Source organism: Mercenaria mercenaria, chromosome 5 (genome assembly GCF_021730395.1).
Source record: "Mercenaria mercenaria strain notata chromosome 5, MADL_Memer_1, whole genome shotgun sequence".
Classification (NCBI taxonomy): Eukaryota; Metazoa; Mollusca; class Bivalvia; order Venerida; family Veneridae; genus Mercenaria; species Mercenaria mercenaria.
In genome coordinates, this window is record NC_069365.1 from 21,362,638 (window position 1) to 21,385,343 (window position 22,706).

At 35.6% G+C, this 22,706-nt stretch overlaps 1 protein-coding gene across 1 annotated transcript; it reads left to right on the top strand.

Moving 5' to 3' along the window:
- Positions 1–3,008: 3,008 nt before the first annotated feature.
- LOC123556601 (heat shock 70 kDa protein 12A-like) lies at positions 3,009–16,445 on the top strand. Its single transcript, XM_045347443.2, has 7 exons — positions 3,009–3,133; positions 6,065–6,273; positions 9,416–9,567; positions 10,090–10,311; positions 11,380–11,533; positions 14,809–14,943; positions 15,194–16,445. Exons 2-7 carry the CDS (start codon positions 6,135–6,137, stop codon positions 16,132–16,134), a joined length of 1,743 nt encoding a protein of 580 aa, XP_045203378.2. The 5' UTR covers positions 3,009–3,133; positions 6,065–6,134; the 3' UTR covers positions 16,135–16,445.
- Positions 16,446–22,706: the final 6,261 nt, after the last annotated feature.

Below are 22,706 nucleotides of genomic sequence, written 5' to 3' on the forward strand. Positions count from 1 at the left end.
GTTTATCACATCATTTGGGAGAGCAATGCATATAATTGGTCATCCTTCCTTCCAAATCAAATGAACATAACCAATGATACATACTGCATGTTAGAAAAGCAACAAATTTCAGTTCGATTGATAAATTCACGCAGAAAAGTTGCCTGCATGAATTAAATGAAAACAAGGAAATTCTTTAATATATAGGCGAAGCCTACATACTAATTTTTTTTTGTCAAGGACTTAAATTTATTTCTTTGCGTCATCACTGATTTTTTGCTGCCTTTTTATCAGTTTGTGCATTTAAATTTCTAAACCTGGAAACATGTGAAACGGTAAGATGTTAATCGTTGAAAATAATATGTCGATCGCTCAAGATAATATGTTGATCGCTCGAGACATGATGTTGATCGCTCAAGATAAGATGTTGATCGCTCAAGATAATATGATGATCGCCCAAGATAAGATGTCGTGCGCACGAAATAGATGTTGATCGCTCGAGATAAGATGTTGATCGCTCAAGATAATATGTTGATCGCTCGAGATAAGATGGTGATCGTTCGAGATAATATGTTGATCGCTCAAGGTAATATGTTGCTCGCTCAAGATAATAATTTTTATGTTGATCGCTCAAGATGATATGTTGATCGCTCGAGATAAGATGTCGTGCGCACGAAATAAGATGTTGATCGCTCGAGATAAGATTGTGATCGCTCAAGATAATATGTTGATCGCTCAAGGTAAGATGTAATTGTTGCTTGCTCAAGATAAGATGTCGTGCGCACGAGATAAGATGTTGATCGCTCAAGATAATGTGTTGATTGCTCGAGATAAGATGTTGATCGCTCAAGATAATATGTTGATTGCTCGAGATACGATGTTGATCGCTCAAGATAAGATGTTGTGTGCACGAAATAAGATGTTGATGGCTCGAGATAAGATGTTGATCGCTTAAGATAATATGTTGATCGCTCGATATAATATGTTGATCGCTCGAGATAAGATGTTGATCGGTCGAGATAAGATGTTGATCGCTCAAGATAATATGTTGATCGCTCGAGATAAGATGTCGTACGCACAAGATAAGATGTTGATCGCTCAAGATAATTTAATCCTAAAAAAAAAAAACAATTGCATGTCCTAAACATACCACCGTAGGAACGCGCACTTTGAAGTAGAAGATTAGTACTAGCCTTAGAGCGTTAGCCTTACATGTGCGATATTTTTATTTCCATTGTCGCGTTGGTTCGATTCCCACCGTGATTTAAACATTTTAAATCTTTGTTTTTTTTTCTGTATGTTTTAATTACATTTTTTTCAAAGACAATTGAAAATAATCGAAATGCAATAATACTACTAGCAATAGCACTACGGTATACAATAACGAACTGAAATATGGAAAAATGATGATGCTTGATATAACCTTCAGAACATTTTGTAGTACGCATTTAGCATCATTCTTATACTGAACGATGTTTTCTTTGCAATAAAAGACGTGGACGACTCGGACATGTTGACAACACTAATACTTGCAATATACCAGAGAGGAATTTAACCTGCACGAAATTTCGGAGTGTTTTCGTGACTATGCATTCATAATACGATGTGTTTACATAGAGTTGATGCCTAGTCATCTTTAAACAGAAATTAATTTAATAATATTTCTATCTAAATGTATTAATATATTCCAGGAAAAATGAATGATTATGGTGGTTACCCTGAAGAGAAACTGGAAAAAAACACTTGTCTCGATTCGAACCAACGGCCCGCAAAATGTAAAGATTGTTAAAGTACTATGCCCCAACGATAACTTGATATTTACAAACATGACTATAAATAGATTATAATGGAACATAGGGAATTCAACATTTTCCTAACATGTTACAATCTAAATATTTCCAAGTTTTATACTAATTACGAATTAGCTCAGTGGTAAAGCATACAGTCCAAGTTCAACAGATCTTTTGCCGTGTGGGTTCGAAACTCGGCATCGACATTTAATTTTTCTTTTAATTTTTATTTCACTTTAAATTGCATAAAAATCAAGATTCTTTCATGAGCTCCGTGACAACACAACAGAGAGGTATCTAAAGGCGATATGGCAGATCAGAATAGTTTATTACATAACAAAGATGATATTGATTAAATGCATGCACTTAGCCATGCAAATAATGAACATACCAGTGTGTTATATAAAAGACATATATACAAATACAAGTATGCCCACGAGCAGAATGTCGAGCCTAACAGCACCTTTGACCTCTAAGTGTGACCTTGACCTTGAACCTAGGGACCTGCTTCTTACGCATGACACTCCGTCTTATAATGGTGAACATTCATGCCAAGTTACATCAAAATCCTACCATGCATGAAGGAGAAATGCTCCGGACAAACTTCAATTTGACCTTTGAGATAGGAACATGGGGTTTGTGCATGACACGCCTTCTCATTGAGTTAAACATTAATGCGAAATATAAACAAGATTGGCCCATGCATGTCAAAGTTATGGTCCGGGCAAAATCGGACGCACGCACGCACGCACATACACCGAAAGTGGCGACTATATCGAGCTCACCGCAAGCGTGCTCGACAACAAACCATCAAAGAAAGAAACAAAAATACGGAAGCAAAAATAAAAACGAATAGGGAAAACAAAAAAAAAATATGGAAAAAAGAACAACCCTTGTGAGGATTCGAACCCACGAAACGATCTGCTTACACCCAATTATTGTCTGCATTTTAGCCAACTGAGCTATGTTGCCATATACTTAGTGGATATTTGAAATGAAAGAAATACTAATATTTGCTTGTCAAGTAATGTGCAAGCATTATGAATGGTTATTTCATCAGTTATCATGATTTAGACTCGTCCTCGCGTTTCGGCGGGAATCACGTTATCATTGGGGATTAGTATTTGCATGCAACGCTCTTATTTAAAAACACTGTTGACCTCCTTTGTTATCTATGAATTGTATATTGATATCAACAAGGCAATCACCTGGTATGCAGCCGTGCCCATTCTAAAGTAACACATTTATCTCAAATGAGAAAATTATCTAATCTGCTTCATATAGTATTTGAAATATTTCAGTATTTGAATGTAACTTACATTGATGATTTATTTTGGAGTAAAGACCCAGTAACTATTTTACAGGTAAACGTATTTCTTAATTCATTTCTAGTTTTTCTGAATTTTGATGTGTTGATCCAAATTCATTTTCATAAAAGTGTTGAAATACCCTAGCCGCTTGAACCATTCGGAAATTTGATATCACTTTTGTAAAATTTTGGAATCAACTTTTTCAAATATTTGTACCTAGCAAAGATTCGACGGTATCAATTCAAATGACTATTTCTGGTTTATTATTAACTGGAATCAATCTTTCAATGATAATTCCCTATTACTTAAAAGAAAGCCCACTCTTTTTGCCTACTGTTGCTTACATAAATGAGAAATTCTGATACTTTAACCAATTGAAATTGTATTTTTCTTGGATTATCAAAGCCTGTCCGAAGATGGCGAAAATCTTACTTTTTGCATCAAGTTTGACAGAAAGATCTTACATGATCCCTATGCAATTCAATAACACGTTTATGGTATTCATCTTCCTTTTTATAAATCACACAGCATTTCATTGTGTGAAGGCGACGTCGGCTTTTTTGTATAATTAGATGTCCAAACAATGATACCATCAACACTGACTGTATGGTCATGTGATTCTATTTCTTACGTGTAGCACTTTCTATTACATCTAATCAATAGACTCAATTAAACCAAATCCACCAATATTTTCTTGGTAGCAATTTATGCTTCCAAAGGATCGTTTAATATATTATATTAATGATCACAACAACAGTCTCTTAAGTTACAAGTTGAAGCCGTAAAATGTCTCCCCATACTTGGATTTAGTGCTTTTATGTTTTCGGATCCTTTGTGATCATGGAGTCTATTTAGTATCTTTGTAATAAAATTCCTCTAAAAGCACTTTCACTTTCCATTGCCTGTCATGAACAGATTCGGTCAAACCAAGTCTGCTTTCATTTTTTGTTGCATTCTTTGTTCCCAAAATATCTTCTTATAATTTTTTTTGATACACAAGAAGCAAATGTATATGGCATATTATGTACGAAATCTTTAAGAACGTTTACCTAATTACACGTTCTGTGTGTTTTTGGAGGTCGGTATGGGTTGTCTTAGAAAAGCCAACTCACAGAAAACGCTACAGACAGTAGTTTCTTACATACCGGACTGGAATTTCCATAGATTTTGCCAGTGCTGGAAAACTCCATATTACACTATGGGCTATAAGATGGCTATCATGCTGTAAATGACGTTTAAAAAATAATTTCGTGCATTATTTTATACGTAAAATTGGATACTAACCAAATACCTTGATAGCTCTTCTTTGTCCCTTATAATATATTTCTCAATTCACAGAAGGTAAATTTACAAATGAATCATAACATTTCACTGTAAATGGCAAACAAAAACCGCAACTATTGCGTCGTTTTTGTCTCTGCAACGACATTACCTACTACCTGTTTACGAACCTAAAGTTTAATCGCTTTAATTCACTAATGTAAGGAAAGTAGTACTGTAAGTAAATGATTTGTTGGATTCGATCTGAACTATTTTTGTTAGACATTACATGCAAGAAAAGATTCTATCAATGGTTGTAGATGCATACTGGAATATCCGGATCTCGGGTAACTGTTTACACGGTAACTCGGCACAACCTTTCTTTCTCCGGTAGGTAGGCAAGGATAAGCCAATTATCAACGGTAATACTATGTGAATAGCACGTAGTAACCAACAAGCAGTTTAAGTTTTAATTGTAACAAAATTTTAAGAGTTTATTGAACCACCTGTCATATAAAAAAACTATCTTGATCTGATTAAAGAAATTTTCCTATACAGCAACACAAACTTGCGCTCTAACTTTTTGATAAAACCTAGCATACATGTTAGAAAAGTAAACAGCGATATTATCTCACATCACGCTGATGCAACGGGTACAAAACGATTTAAACATTTGATTTCCCCGCCATTGTAAATAGTTTTGGGTACATTTTAAACTGTATTTTAGGACAATGCATAATTACCTTTTTCTTCTTAAACATGTTCTTTCGATATTCATATAATTGATACCACGGCCAATGTCTGTAATAATAACGCAGTTTTTTCTTCCATTAGGTTTCTATAGTGTTGTGGTACTTTTCGTAATTATATAATTACGTTTAATTCCTGTTCCGAATATTACGAAAAATATATTGGGACAAATTTCATTTCTGTAAGTTTTTATGTTTCTATATTAATAATTGTCATTTACAGTATACATCAGATTCGTACCCTTAACATGTAAAACATAAGAGGAGATTAGTTAATCTAACTTTGATACAAAATACGATAGAATAAAGGTGTGCAAGAATAATGTAGTCTAGAGCTCCTTTTTTGTGTAAATGTGTTTGTTTAAATAAAATCGACAAGGAAGCTGAAATATTTCAAATTTTTCGATTCATCTAAGCTCGTTATTATTCAAAAAAGATTAAACTATACTTGCCCAATTCACAACCAGAATCTTGCTTTCCTGGTAAAATCTGTCAATCATATATATTTGGAAGACTAACAAAATTTAAGCCCAGAAGATTGATTAACTCAGGATGTTTTTATTATGATACATTATTAACTGAACATATTTTTACCACATATATTTCTAAACACATTTAATTAGAACCAGCTTCTCTTGATAGAACACATACATTATCACCATTGTATATGCTTTGTAGTATTACATACTTTTATCAGACTGCTGTATTCAATATGTTTGTCGTTCTCCATTGAACTGCAATTTGTTTATATGATATGCCGCCATTATCCACTGTATAACCATGAAAATGATGATTACGTTGTTTACTTGATATAAAGCTAAGATGGAGAATAAAGACTGAAGTTTGAAAAAAGTATAAACTGTACACGATTGGAACAACAAAACCCGAAGTGTAGTCAGTCAATGGAACCATAGATCTTTTGAATACAAACAAGTTGAAAAAATCGTATAAACACAGATGTATTCCTTTTTTTCAGATACATTTTGTTTGTACGACAGACCTGATGGTCTTCTTATAGCTTTGGTTAGTTTTGATAAGCACTGGTGATGTCGTTGTTAGTAGCAGCTATTGATTTTGGGACAACGTTTTCTGGGTTTGCATTTTCTTTTAAGCACGACTTCGACAGAGATCCACTTAAAGTGTCAGCCAAACAATGGAATGGAGGTCAAATGGTCTCAATGAAAAGTAAATATTATTTGTACAAAACATCTATTAGAGCAAACAACTGGAGGCAATACTGGTTTAAAAAAAAATGTTACAGAAATGAAACTGGAATTTGCATAAAAATAGACAAACACATTTCAATTCTACTTAAAGAGTGGTAACAAAACGTCTTAATTTGCTTATTGTAACAAGCCTTGGTAAATGCAAAACTTCTGCAAATTATAAAGTGTGCAAGATGTTGATAACACATAGGCCGTTATAAGAATTTTACGTGAATTTTCATTGAAAACTTCATAAACCAAAACTGGCCTAATGTGCACTGAACGTAAATTTTTTCTTTTGTTTAAAAACTCATTTTTCAAAAATTTTCTAAAAATTGTAACAAAATGACTGGATAGCAGCATTCTGTAAATTCTACAGCTCTAAATACGAGGATGGGATAAAAAGTAATGTCACTGGCTATTGATTACTGCTATTTTTAGCGCGAGTACAAAATTCACCCCTTTCACATGTTCCCCGATGTAATAGCTTTCAATCGACGTATAAACTATACATGTAGACACATTATCTCGCTCACAATTCACATTTGCACAAACCCTACTCGTAGGCGGTTAGGCAAAATGGTTGGTAAAAGTGTAAAAAATGCGAACGAAATTAGGTCTTACATTAAGACTTGCGCTTCACTCGGAAGAGGTTCAAAGGACATTTATGATGAAATATGTGCTATTTATGGTAGTAATGAAATGTCCTTTTCCACAGTTTGCAGATGGGTTAGGAAATTTTGTGCAGGCGTGGAGTCTGCCAAAAATGCGCCTAAAACTGGCAGACCTAAGTCTGCAAGTAGTCCAAGGATTGTTGAAAAAATCAAACAAATAGTACTTTCTGACGCAAGATACACTTCTCAGCAGATTGCGGACATGGTTGGCATTTTAAAAGCATCTGTGTTGCGCATTCTGCGAAATATTTTGAAATTGAAGAAGAAAAATGCTAGGTGGGTCCCGCATTTGCTCACTGATGAGCAAAAACGCACGCACGTTAAGATGGCGCATAAGCTTTTGAAACGGTTTCCAAGATACGATCAAAAACATTTATGAATGTAGAAACAGATGATGAGTCTTGGATACATTTCATCGAACCGCATCGAAAAACTAGTGACCGAGTATGGCTCACCAAAAATGCCAGAAGGCCTTGCATTGCCAAAAGGATTGCAAGTGTGAAAAAGGTTATGTATGCCATAGTTTTCACTACTAAAGGTATCGCCATCCAGGTTCCTGTACCTAAAGGCAAGTCAATGAATGCCAAGTTTTATAAGAAATTCTCAAGTATTTCCAGAAACGTCGACCAAAGACAGGTATCTGATGCATCCATTTTTGACATGACAACACCTCGAGTCACAAGGCTGGGATTGTGATGTCGTTTTTGAATGAACAGGGAGTATATGTTCTAGAACACCCACCCTATTCTCCGGATCTAGCCCCCTGTGACTTTTTCCTTTTCCCTCGTTTCAAGAAAAATCTTACAGGCAGAAAATATACATCCCGCCAAAAGTCGGGGGCTGCAATATTGAACCTCCTTAGTGATATACCCGAAAAAGACTATCAGAAAGCTTTTAAGGATTGGATTAAAAGATTGAGACGTTGTATATCTGTCAAAGGAGATAACTTCGAAGGTTTGAAATAAATTTTTTTTAATCCAACCATTAGTTGTCATTTAACACCATTGGTTGCATTACTTTTGATCCCACCCTTGTAAAAGTTGGATTTTCAAAAACATTTATACGTGTCGATCGTGTTCAAAACTCAGGCTACCTAAAGGATTATAGAAGATACACAATGATTGTAAAATAATGCCCAACTATATAAAGATAATAGCTTTCATGTTTTCTTGATAATCGGCTATGTACAATGACGTATAAAAATATAGAGTGGTGGAACCTATGCTCGCGGTATTTTGTACATATATAATCTTTTAAAGAAGCAAGAAAAAATTATTATTTCGATTTGCCTATGCAAAAACATGAAGTTATCCTCCTTTTATCGAAACATATTGTTGATGTGCGTCATCACGTGCCTTAGTCGTCTTGTGAGCTATCGACACGGCATACGTGAAAAGGTGAAAATTCGCCCTGAAGGGAACCTATGCTGGCGGTATGTAATATCGATTAAACTAAGGACGAAAAAAAAATCAGCAGGCTAAAAATGAACAAACAAGCATATGCGAATAAAATATTTAGAACATTAATCATTTATTATGTGAAAAACAAAATAATGGGGATAAAATTTAGTATGTGCCTCTGTGTGTATATTTCCCTTTCAGAAATGGAGTCACTATTAGAACAAAGCTTAAAAACGTATAATAATGTTGTTTAAAAACAGAATGTTCAAGTATTAAAGATTCAAACAACGACAGTGATTAACTCGCTAATGTTTTCTACATTTCTTTTGCGTGTAGGAAATTTACTCCTCCCTACATCTCAGAAAGAACCATTTGGACTTTGTCAAAATACTAAGATCAACATCGATCTTTTCATGGTTCGAAAGGCACTCGTAGTGTAGCCGGGCGTCACATGCATCACATCTTGCTCTTAAATGTATCTTATATCCGAATGTAATGCATGATTTCTAAAAAACTAACTTTAGTTCAGTGATTTTGACATATTTGTGAGAGATTTGTACGACAGATACAGATTGCGTAAAATGTATCGGCTGCTGTATACGTCACGTGAGCGGCACGCGCGGCTATCGCTACGTTTGTTGCAAAGGCATTTCACCACTGGTCGGTGTTGAACATAGCATGATGAAATATTTTTATCAGCGCTTCTGCAGAGAGCATATTTATCGAAATACCGCGAGCATAGGAATACCGCGAGCATAGGTTCCACCACTCTATTTCCATGTAGAAAAAAGTCTTTTGCATATTTTATTATTCGCAAATCAAATTAAAACTTCACTCAAAGACATTACAATATACACAACATGAACGCTGTTATTTTCAAATACACATTGCATGGAATCAGTATTTGCATTATTGCTTAGAGTTTGTTTGACAGTTTTAGCTGTTTACCTTTTGGTCTTATAAACTTATAAATTTAAATAAACCTTCAGTCAACATTTCAAAATTGTTTGTTTATCACATATACCAAAACAAAGACACCTTATTCCAGCACCGACCTGTGCGATGATAAAGTCCGACGGCAAAACACTTGAGGCTTTTGGATACGAAGCGGAAAACAAATATGAAGAATACGCATTAACTAAAAGCCTCGAAGAGTATTACTACTTCCGCCGATTCAAAATGATGCTGCACGGGAAAAACGTAATAAAAAAATTGTTATATGCTTTCACTGATAGATAGTGCAATACCTGTGAAGGTCTTGAATATAACATATCGTAGAGGCATTAAATAAAGTTTGATAAATTGAAATTAATTTTAACTAATTTCAACTAAATCTGAACCATGGAGAAGAGACTTATTTTGCAAAATAATCTATTTACAGACGTGTTTGTTTCTTTTGCATTGAGCATTATTATTCAACTGTAATAGTATTTTATTTCTGTTACTGCGGGCAGTTAACCTAGTCAGTATTTCTGGATTTTGTACCAGTACTTACCTTATCTCCGCAAGCTCTGCCAACTTCTAAACTTGACTGTAAGATGTAGGAAAATTATTTCGGGCACAATGTCCTTTATCAAATTGTCACGGAGAACATATGTTTCTCCAGGGGTTCGAATGCACAACCTTGCGATCGTAGATCTGTACTCTACGTATTGAATTAGTACGGCGGGCATTTAAAACCTCTGTATACATCAGGCACATCAATCTCAAATTCCATTTTAGAATATCAAGCGAGATGTTACGATAAAAGATCAAAATGGAAGACCACTTTTGGCTCAAACAGTTTTCTCCTTATCTATCAAGTACTTAAGGGATGATCTATTGAAAACGGCAGGAAGCATTACTGGGATAGACCTAAAAAAACATGATATACACTGGGTTCTGACTGTACCTGCAATTTGGAATGACGCTGCAAAACAGTTTATGAGAGAAGCAGCACAAAAGGTAGAGTTCTTAGGTAGATAACGCTTGTAGAACAAGGAAACAATCTGTACAGGTTTGTGTGTATTTACAAGATATGATACTTAACATTATAAGTGATCCCTGTTAAGGGCATTAATATTCAAAGTCTGTTATATTTATTTCGGCTTTTAAAGACAATGCATGTTTAAGTTTGTAATTGCAAAGCGTAGAGAAAGCTTCTATAAAATAACAGTGTAACCATTGCTGTTGTGGTACACGTAGACTGTTACACTGTTTTATTTATTTCAGCTGTTTAAGACATTATATAATTTCATGACTGCATATTGAAGTTTGAACCATATATCTATATTGTGATCTTGACCTTTAACCCACTGACATTAGAATATAAAAGAGACATGTACTACCCATAATCAATGTAAATAGTAATTCTCAGGGTCAGAGGTCAAAACATTCTTAAATAATTGAACGGAAACGAAAATACTAAAGTGGACGTTCGAGTGACCTGCGCCGTCACAGGATACGTCCCTTCGGGCGTATAAAAATGCCAAATAAATACTCCTTGCTTTTAAAATGTTCAGAAACAGCCGAGGGATCCTCAAAATGCTTATGTTTGACATTCTACATTAGGATGCATGGAATAAATGTATAAAGTAGACAAATACAAATTCATGAAGATAAAGAAGGTAAAATTAGATTTCAATTAATCTAAATAAAGAAATTATATTTTTCTAAATGTTTCTGTCTATTATCTTCGAGAAGTAAATCCTGACGTGTAAATGTACTTCACAATCGAACGACGCATGATAATAAGCAACGCCATTATAGGCGTATCAAGTGGGTAAGTGCTAATTGCAAGTTCATAAGACACGGACTCTCCGACATTGGCCATAACCTGTCCAGATCAATTTTGCTGTACACGATGGTCCCGGACAAGCATTTTAAAACGTTCACTGACAGTGCGCGCTCTGGTATCGTATTCGCCCTTTTGCAAAGAGAAATTATTAGATTATGATAAAGCGTTCATAAAAAGTGAAACATGTTCATCTTTTCTGTGTTTACTTTACCTATGCTATGTAGGTATCATTTCAGGCGGGTATTCAGGGACAGAAGCTTACGATAGCTCTAGAACCCGAAGCAGCAAGTTTATACTGTCGCCATCTACCGGTAGAAAGATGCGGTTCAGACGAAGTATCACTAGCACAATTCCCTGTCGGGACAAAATACCTTGTTTTGGATGCCGGAGGTTAGCTTTGTTTTAACTTTACAACATTTGATATATTTCAAGCGAACTAATTTATTTGCGTGCTCTAAATTATATGTTTCTAATATTTGACGGTATTTTCCATCCAGGTCTTATTTCATAAGATAACTGAGTCAGGCGTAATATCAGATTTGTTTGAATTAAATTTCACATTGCTATGGCTACGGCAAAATGCAAGTTTTTAAGAAAGGTACTTGCTGTTGGTGCCTTCAACGTGCATTTTTGTTGAACACAAAATGACGAAAAAAAGTTGAAAACACATTTGCTAATAAAATGATAAAACGATGATGCTATAGCTTATCAAGACAAAAGATAATTGTTAACAGAAAATAACCCTGATATTTCTTGTTGACATGGCAGTTTTAGGTTATACACAAGTCAACAATTAATGTTTCTATTTCATTTAGGATCTATATCTGACATTTTTATATCTATTTCAAGTACAATTCATGTATGTTTAAAAATGTCAACAAAACCTCATTATACATGTGGTCATACTCATGTTTTTGTAAGCATAGTGTTAGCTTAAACATATTTGTTCCCAGCAATATAACGGCCAAAGTTAAGATAATTATGTCTCCCCCAGGAGACATATTGTTTTTGCCCTGTCCGTCCGTCCGTCCGTCCGTCCGTCCTTCCGTCCGTCCGTCCGTCCGTACGTCACACTTCATTTCCGAGCAATAACTGGAGAACCATTTCATCTAGAACCTTCAAACTTCATAGGGTTGTAGGGCTGCTGGAGTAGATGACCCCTATTGTTTTTGGGGTCACTCCGTCAAAGGTCAAGGTCACAGAGGCCTGAACATTGAAAACCATTTCCGATCAATAACTAGAGAACCACTTGATCCAGAATGTTGAAACTTCATAGGATGATTGGTCATGAAGAGTAGATGACCCCTATTGTTTTTGGGGTCACTCCGTCAAAGGTCAAGGTCACAGGGGCCTGAACATTGAAAACCATTTCCGATTAATAACTAGAGAACCACTTGACCCAGAATGTTGAAACTTCATAAGATGATTGGTCATGAAGAGTAGATGACCCCTATTGATTTTGGGGTCACTCTATCAAATGTCAAGGTCACAGGGGCCTGAACATTGAAGACCATTTCCGATCAATAACTAGAGAACCACTTGACCCAGAATGTTGAAACTTCATAGGATGATTGGTCATGAAGAGTAGATGACCCATATTGATTTTGGGGTCACTCCATCAAAGGTCAAGGTCACAGGGGCCTGAACATGGAAAACCATTTCCGATCAATAACTAGAGAACCACTTGACCCATAATGTTGAAACTTCATAGGATGATTGTGCATGCAAAGTAGATGACCCCTATCGAATTTGGGGTCACTCCATAAAAGGTCAAGGTCACAGGGGCCTGAACATTGAAAACCATTTCCGGTCAGTAACTTGAGAACCACTTGACCCAGAATGTTGAAACTTTATAGGATGATTGGTCATACAGAGTAGATGACCTCTATCGATTTTGGGGTCAGTCTATTAAAGGTCAAGGTCACAGGGGCCTGAACATTGAAAACCATTTCCGGTCAGTAACTTGAGAACCACTTGACCCAGAATGTTGAAACTTCATAGGATGATTGGTCATGCAGAGTAAATGACCCCTATTGTTTTTGGGGTCACTCCGTTAATGGTCAAGGTCACAGGGGCCTGAACATTGATAACCAGTTCCGATCAATAACTTGAGAACCACTTGACCCAGAATGTTGAAACTTCATAGGATGATTGAACATGCAGAGTAGATGACCCCTATTGATTTTGGGGTCAGTCTATTCAAGGTCAAGGTCACAGTGGCCAGTTCATGTAAAATCATTTTTTGGAAATAACTTGAGAACCACTTGACCTACAATGTTGAAACTTAATAGGATGATTGGACATGCAGAGTAGATGACCCCTATTTATTTTGAGGTCACTTGATCAAAGGTCAAGGCCACATGAGCCTGAACAGTGACTTGAGAACCACTAGGCCAAGAGTGTTGAAACTTAGCGGGATGACTGGACATGCCAAGAAGATGATCCCTATTGCAGCCAACAATCAGTGTCTTTTCGACTATCGCTCCTGACCCCTATTGACTTTTTGCCTATAGGACTTTGCATTGGGGGAGACATGCGCTTTTTTACAAAAGCATTTTCTAGTTTTAATGTATTAATACTAATAGTTCAAGGGCAGTTGAAGAATTACGTCTGTTTTATGCTTCTGTGAATAATATTCAGAAATTTATTGTTTGCGCAAGCAACACAAACATGAACATTGTGTGTATGCATTTCTTTTAAATGATATGTACATGTATCATTATTAAAACGCAATCTTGTTTCGACACTGTGTTATTACGCAAATGATAAGTTTGCAAGAAAAAGATAAATGTAAACATCTACGATTCGTTTGAATTTCCCCTTAGTAATACGGAATGGTTTATAACGTTATAATTAATGCGTTTTACCGGCTGATTCTTCACACATTTGTCTGCGTCATGTTCTTAAAAAATCGTTTGATGGATGGAAGAGTTATGCGTTACATTGAACGTAGAGCTACCGGCTTTTGTCTATTGCGTTCCTGGTAACATATGTACAAAATAGCTCTAAAATCCCTGAAAGATTGTCAGAGATATGGGCAGGTTAAACTTTGACCTCCAAGTGTAAATTTGACTCAAGAGATACCGGACTGGACGTTGCACGTGATAAGTAATCTCGCCATAGAAACATCTGTGTGAAGTAATATTTATATCCCTCAAGAGATGAACCATAGGATCTGAAGCATGCCATGTAAACATTTACCTTCAAGAGTACACTTGACCTTTTAGTCATGTACGCAAGACATTGTCGTATTACGGAAAATGTTTGTGCCAATACGTTTGCGGATGGCAGCTCAATAAAACATGAGCTACGAATATGGGTATGTGCATTTCAGAAAAAGATAACGTTCGTACAAAATAATTTCAAAATCCCATTATTATGTTAAGTTTTTGTCGCGTATGAATCAGACCCTGTTTAGCTTTGGTCCTAAAATGGGAAATTGGCCTTTGAGTTACGATAAAATTGTCGGTATAAAATTTGATAATTACGTTCCATGTGTATGTTTGTTGATCAGTCACTATTTCTTTCAACAAAACGTCCGAGGATAATATTTTGTTTTGCAGCAAAGTCAATATAACCACACATTGAGCTCAATATAAATCAGACAATTATAGTATACTATTTTATGCGAACATTACCTATATGAACAATTATGCTCACGTTAGGTGGAACAGTTGATATCACGGTCCATGAAGTTATGGAAAACGGAAAGGTGAAAGAGCTAGAAAAAGCAAGTGGAGGAGCATGGGGAGGAACTAAAGTTGATGATGCTTTCGAATTATTTCTAACTGAAATTGCTGGTAAATATTTGCATCTCAAGTGATGCTTTCTTGCTTCCGTGATTAGTCCAAATGTACCTACTATGTTAATGCAAGTTAGGAAACAGGCGTACATACACATTTGAAATGACAATGTTTTGCAGCTTTGACAACTCAGTTGATATAACATGCACCAGTTAACTTACAAATATTCACTTCATTCTTTGTACGGCACTCAGTCTTGGAAACGAAAATATAATCTATTAAATTGCTTTTTTAATATGCTTTAAAGGTAACTCAGATGTGATGAGGAAACTCAAAGTAGACTATATGGAGGATTTCATAGACATGTTCCGATATTTCGAATTGAAAAAAAGAGAAGTAAGACCAGAAAACACAGGTACAGTAACATTTCAAATACCGGCTTCATTCAAAGAACTAGTAAAAAAGATAGCAGGTAAAAAATTACCGAAGGCAGTATCAAAGTCAAAGTACAAGGGAAAGGTTGAAGTTGTCACTGGCAAGCTTAAAGTTGATGTTGATCTGTTAAAACAATTATTTCACGAATCGGTCAAGAGTGTGGTGGATCATGTTGGTTCGCTTCTTCGTAAACCTTCGGTACAAGGATGTAAAGCAATACTAATGGTCGGTGGCTTTTCAGAGTCTCCGATGTTGCAAATGAATGTCAAGAAATCATTTCCTGAACTTAAGCTTATTATACCGGATGAAGCAGGATTAGCAGTTCTGAAAGGAGCCGTAATCTTTGGTCACAATCCAACGGCTATTGATCAAAGGATTTGCAAATTTACTTACGGAGTTAATGTTGGTCACTTTAAGTCACCCTTTTGCACGCATGCACCAACAAGAGTAGTACGTGTCGACGAAGGAAATTTGATTTGCTATGATCTTTTTATGATAACAGCCCGGATAGGTCAATCTGTTACACTTGGCGAAGAGCAGGAGGAGCATCTTGTTCAACCAATTTACGAAAACCAATCAGGAATTCACGTTGAAGTATATGCAACGTCTTCACCGAACCCTCAGCTTGTAACCGAAGACGGATGCTCGAAAATTGGGCAGTTGCATGTTGATATACCAGATACATCGGTGGGCACTGACAGAGAGTTTGGTGTGTCATTCATTTTTGGAAGAACAGAAATTGAAGTTAAAGTTGTGGATAAAGAATCCGGCGAAATAACCCGTACATTCGTTGACTTTCTACAAAATATTTAATGTATATAAACAGATCTTTCCGGTCGAAATGAACTATGGTCGTTTGTATTTCACTGTTGAGACATTTATACACGCGGTTCTGAAGAAGAGGTCTGCCTCAAATGTTTGTTGGGATATATGATAATTTTTTAGCAGTTATCTCCTTGACAATTGTAGAATTATTAGTGTCAGTATCGATTAAGTATCTTGTGTAGTTTACTGTGACCTGGTTGTATCAAATGTCACACTGCATTATCAGTTATTGTTGCTTTGTTTTGAAATTCATATTCGTGTCTTATAAATATTCTGATATACAAGTGTTTGAAGACGTATACATAAGTGAATATTATTTATTGAAATATACGAAACATTTATTATGTGAAGCAATGCAAAATAGGTACAATTTTGCTAAAACATTTGACAAAAATATGGTCAAATGAGAATTAACTGGTGTTACATGTAAAACAAAACATATTTCACTCATGAACACTAAAGCCTACATTTTTGCTTATGGCATCTTTTGTTCAGCCGGTTTTATCTGAAACTGAAACAAAAGATCCTCTTTATGTTTATCGCCCGGGACATATATCAAGAAGCTTTTTTGGTTTTGCACGATGTGCTACTATACGTTAAACAATTATTTCATTTTAGTATTCAAATGATTTATTTCCCACTATGACATGTCCCACTACGACTTTGACATTAAACACTCCGCTTGGTCGATGCTGGGGGCGTTAGATATGTTTCACATTTCGCTACCACTCATGAATAGCGTTAGGGGGTGTTGGACTTTCCATCATCAGCCAAATCGAGTCTTCTATTAGTTTGCTTGGTTGCATTCTATGCTTCTAAAGAATTTTCTGGTAGATTTTATTTCAAAAAGAAGACCTTGTTACACGTACATGTCTTATTAAAAAAAAACCAGTAAAATAATTCTGATTTAATTAATATGGTGTGCATTTTACTATATAATTTAAAATAGTTTTTATAACGGCATCGTTTTATTCATAACTAGTATATAAAACAAATAGGTTATATATAGGGTAGATTTTTCCCGGAAGCACAGAGCACCCCGAACACAGCCACAGAACCATGCATTGCAAAGTAGGCCCACAACAAAAAAAGCTGTAACGAAAAAATATAGTAGATTGGTTGCTTAAAAACAACAACAAGTACATTATAAATACTTGCAAATACAGATAAACTGGGTTGGGTGGTAAGTGGTAGATAAAAAGGTCGGATGTTGGGGGAAGGTGAAGGATGTATTTTAAACAGGGAAAGCAACGTTAAACGCAGTATTCCTACAACGTCGCAGACACGCGCGTACAAAAGACACACACGCACGCACGCACAAACACACACATACAAACAAAACTAACATAAATTGATAAACAGACAAGTAAGAAAAACGGCACTTTGGGACACCGCCCATGATATATACACACACATACACACACAAGCGGGAAAAAACAACAGCCTGGCACCGCCCAAGATTATGATTGCCAAGATAACTTACTCATAGTAAAAGGAGAGAGGCAGCAAATGCAAGGAAACGTAAATGCAAGGGAAAAGGGGGAGATGGGGTAATAGGTGTAGTGAGGAGAAAAAGGAAAGAAACGCTAACAACAAACAAGACAACTTACACAACAAAGTACGGGACGGACAGAAAACTAGTAGAAGATAGGGGCACCGCCTTGGAATTGTCAGTAACCTATAAAAAGAAAATGGGGATTTAAAAGCACTTAGGGCATGCCAACCTCACACTTACCGTATTTTTGTAATAAGGTTGACAATACAGTGTAAATAAAATCACTCCCCGCTGAGAAAGGCTCTAGCATTAGTGTCATATAGTGAAACACAAACATAGGGTCAATCTAAGGCAAAGGAACTGTTCTTGGTTAACAAGCATTCTTCCTTCAAAATAATCACTGTCGTTCTTCCCCTAATTATGTGGATTTCATAAGATTCAAATAAGTGTGACATGTAATATTATTACTATCAGTTTCAAGTTTGACTGTCCAGTCAATACCAAAAGTATGACCCACTTTAGAAAAATTCTTGTCGCCTGCATTCTTGTTCATCTATTACAAACACGTGATGAATAAATTACTTTGAAAAGAGGTTCTTACATTAGCCAAGTCATATCATTTGCATTTTTGTACCATCAGTCGATCTATTTCTCTACTTTCTGTGCGCAGTAAGATGCGAAATATAAGCATGTTGCTTATTTCTGCCATGTCGCCAAGTATACTGAACCAAATAATAACTCTGTTAATAGCACAGGAGTACATCTGTGCACCAAAACTACATGCAGTATTTTGAAAGAGGGTTCATTGTAATTGTTGATAGACATTTTCATTAATTTAAGCACAAAATGCATTTATCCCGGTCGTACATTTTACTGTCGCCCTAAACAGTACTCACCTACCGTAACATGAACTAATATTTATACAAAGTTTTTTTTGAAACAGGTAAGATGTGGCAAAAGTGACTCAAACTGCCGTCAAATGATTTTACTTTATTGAAATAACTCCATAGTTACTTTATGATGAGTAAATATTTCTGATATAATCGTTTCAAGTTCATCTATATTTTGTCGCGACTTAAAATCTCTCCTCCGTAACGGGGACGTCTTCAAATATTCGTGATAACAATGGGGTTTTCCCTCTATCTCTGTATCATATACCTTGAATGCATCAGTATGAAGGCTTGTTTTCAGTATATGCCATCAAGGTATCGAACGGTTATCAAATATTTAAATAATTTTATCTCATCCGTAACTTATCCCTTCCGTAACATAACATCTAAGCTGATCTAACTGCCTACTGAAATGCGAAAAACACAAAAAAGTTTTTCACATGTGTCACTCAAAGGGAGCAGAGGCTAATCTGCAAATACGTTTAAGTGTAATTTGAAAATTATTGATGGAACAGTATTTCTAGTAAATGAGATAAGTTCATAAATATATACAAAAATAATTCTAATACATGATGTGCATGTAATTATGTCTTACGGTGTTAGAACGCATTTTCTCTGCTTTTCCAATTTGAATTGAACGTAAAACAATACATAACATACAGTGCGGCAATAAATATGCATCTTTAAACATGTCCGTTACGGAAGAGATAACGTGTTCGTAAATTCCAGCGCGACATTCAAATTTCATACATGAAAGTTTGGCCAAAGAGACATGACAAATCTGACTCAGATTCAAGAAACATATATTTTTCTGACTACTTTCTCCGTAGAAAAGTGATTCAGAACTTGATTTTCCTCACATTACACTTGCAGAGGTGAGATAGTTAGTCCGACTGCATTGATGTTGTCCTTGTTTAGTTACTGCGCCCAAAATGACTCCTTCTGGTTTCAGTAATGTCCTCGTCATTATATAATACTTAAAACTTTATATATAATTATTTATTTTTAAATGTGCTTTTGACGACCACTTAATTTATTCTGTTACGGAGGTGATATCATGTTACGGAGGTTACATAGAAATTTTGTTATATTGTATGTAGATGAAATAAGGTACTCTTAGACTTGTTTTATCGTAATAAGGTTTCTCTGAAATTCCTTTTTTTTATTTGAGAAATTTGACTATTTTATTCCATGTGCAGAAAAGATATAGTTGTACACATAACTTACAATAATTTGAACAGACTCAATCAAACCGAGTCTACTATTATTCTGCTTGACTGCATTCTTTGCTTTCAAAGGATCATTACAGATTTTATTATCCAATGGAGACTGTTGAATGTTGAACGTCCGAAATATGAATGTGACAAACTAAAATACAGAAGATTTTAGTACGGAAACGTTTATTAACACTATAAAATTAGTTGGAATTGTTCACAGAATGGAAGACAAACATATTAATATCGGAATAGTAACCGATAAATGCAAATTCAACTGTTGCTGACAAATCACAGAAATCTGTGTGCGAGAAGAGACATCTGGATGGCTGCATTGAAGACATGGCTCGAGATAAAGTTCTGATTAATTTCCTTACTGAATCAGGGAAATATATTAACAAATGCAAAGTCCCGTTCGCCCAAGATGTAAAAAGGATAAATGAAATCAGACGCGTACATAGTAATTGAATATTTATAAAAGACAGGAAAATCTAGAAATGTTCGGGGGGTTCTTTGACGGTGATCGTAGGTGGATAGAAACCCTGCATAATGAGATAGCTTTATCATTTGAACTGTTTCTAAAGAACCCTGACATTTTAATATTATGCTCAGAAAGCTGTTACAGACAGCAGATTTTATATGGGCCTAACTATGTATGTAATACAGTGTCCGTAACATATTTTCACTTCCGTTACTAGCTTTATATACAGAGTTTGTATATATGCCACATTTGGTAGTTTAGTTTAGTTGCTGTTCAGTTTTATGCAGGTAATTGTTTGAAAATGTACTGTTTCAAGGACTGTGTCTTAAATGAAATGTATTGTTTTTGAATTTATGTTATGTGACAGGTTTCTAATACTTTAGCACTGCCCGGCAGTACTGTAGTATGTTGACTAATTTTGTTATTGGTTTTTTAGTCAACGGTGTAAAACATTTGATAAAATTTCAAAACCATGTTTCCATGCCAGAAGAAAAAAATATATTCTTTAGGTTTATGTTTTGATTTCGTTGTAAATTTTATCACTTCCGTAACGAAGTTGTATGTATTTAGAATCGCCATTCCAGAACTGTGCTATACAAAGCATATCCGCAACTTTTTGTGTGGTGTTTAGGACATTTTAAATTGACAGAGGGCTGTCATTTTTCTTCTATACGATGTTCATTTTTATAAATATAACAAATGCAAGAATTCAAATTTTTGTTGTAAGAATACAACTCGAAATTGTTAGTTATATACCTTTATTCTCTCTCGGTGTTGATGGTAGAAAATGTCATATTGATTTGATTGTGTCTCGAATGTTTTTTTTTTCAAACATGTTGCATTAAAGAGTTTCTTTTAATTAAGTCACTACGTTAATGTTTAATTTCTTTTATCCAAAAATATATATGGTCACTAAAATCTACCCTCCGTAACAAGAGTAAATGGACATATGTATCAGCATTCGATATTGTTTAAACGCTATTAACGTTGTGGTAGAAACTTTTCAGGACCAACCATGAGATATTGGACTTTTAAATAATTCAAGTTAAGAACTGTTATTTAGCTGTCACATTTGGAAGATTTTTCTAATTATAAGTGGGTCAAAATTTTGGTTTTGGCTGTGTCGCCGTCTTTGATACTCACGAGTTTTTTTTTCAGTGAATACAACACTGTCTGTTGGACGAGGGTAATTAAATTATATGCGTTCGTTTGTGCGTCTCTCTCTCTCTCTCTCTCTCTCTCTCTCTCTCTCTAATCCAGCACTCGAAGAGGGCATCACTAAGCTACCGAGGCAGTCAATAAAATAACGAAGTCGTTAAACGTTAAGCAATTTGCGTCAAATATTTCAAGTTTGAGCCTATATTCTTCCATTGATAATCTCTAATGTTTTCTACTAAGAAAGTACAAAGTGTATGACACTAACAATGCAAGTTTCAGACATATATAACAATGACTTTTCTGATATTCTCTGAAAATAATAACTAACCTCCTTATCCATGACAAGTGTGGCATTGCCATGGTAAGGAAATGGTAAGGGGCGAAATGGGGTGGGTGTGTGTGTGTGTGGGGGGGGGGGGGGGGGGGGGGGTCAGAAGGGGAAGTTGATCAAAAACGAATATACAAGAGAAGACCATATTTTTTGAAAAACAGTCGTACTACAACGTAAACCCCAATAGCGCAGACACTCATGTACCAAAGATAAACACACAACTACGATCAACTAAATGACATAGAAAAACGAACAAGCAACAAATAAGAAAACAGTAGGGCACCGATATACACTCACAAGTATACAAACGCACCCACTCAAGTGGGAAAAATAACAATCAAGCACCGTCTTGGGATTCGGCTGCCAAAACAAAGTGGAGCCACGAAAACTTACTAAAAGTAAAGGGGGAGGGGATGCAAAAATGTAGCGTAAATGCAAGAGAAAGGAGAGGGCAAAAGGGGGGAGTGGGGCGGAGGAAAAACGCTTACAGCAAACAAGAAAACATACGCAACAGACAATACAAGACAGACAAAACAACCAGTTGAAAATAGGGGCACCGCCTTGGAACGGTCAGTAACTTAAATAAAGGAAACTGGGTGTTTAAACGCGTCTAGGACATGCCAACCTCCTACTTACCCTATTTTCAACAAGTTAAACCATACAATGTAAATAAAATCCCCGCTGAGAAAGGCTCTAACATTAGTGCAAAAGTAACAGATAAATAAAGCAAAACATAAAATTAAGGTAAATTTAAGGTACAATTACACCAATGTACTCAACAACTTGTCTGAAGTCAGAGCAACAAGAGCCTAACCTTTAAGGGCACGACTAAGAAACTGTAAGGCAAAAAACAACTCCCTCCGTCCGTTGTATGTAGGGTTTAGGAGAAAAGCATCATGGAGTCCTACACTTTAGTAGTCATCGCACCATCAAATGGGAAAGCGTAGCAATTAACTGTAGAGGGGTCAATCACTAAACATGCACTGTGCTT

Bases quoted from the DNA above. Each gene is read 5' to 3' on its own strand.
- LOC123556601 (XM_045347443.2), top strand. From the start codon at position 6,135: ATGTCGTTGTTAGTAGCAGCTATTGATTTTGGGACAACGTTTTCTGGG. The intron at 6,274-9,415 runs GTAAATATTATT...ACCTTATTCCAG, and splicing joins TCAAATGGTCTCAATGAAAA to CACCGACCTGTGCGATGATA. The intron at 9,568-10,089 runs GTAATAAAAAAA...ATTCCATTTTAG, and splicing joins TGATGCTGCACGGGAAAAAC to AATATCAAGCGAGATGTTAC.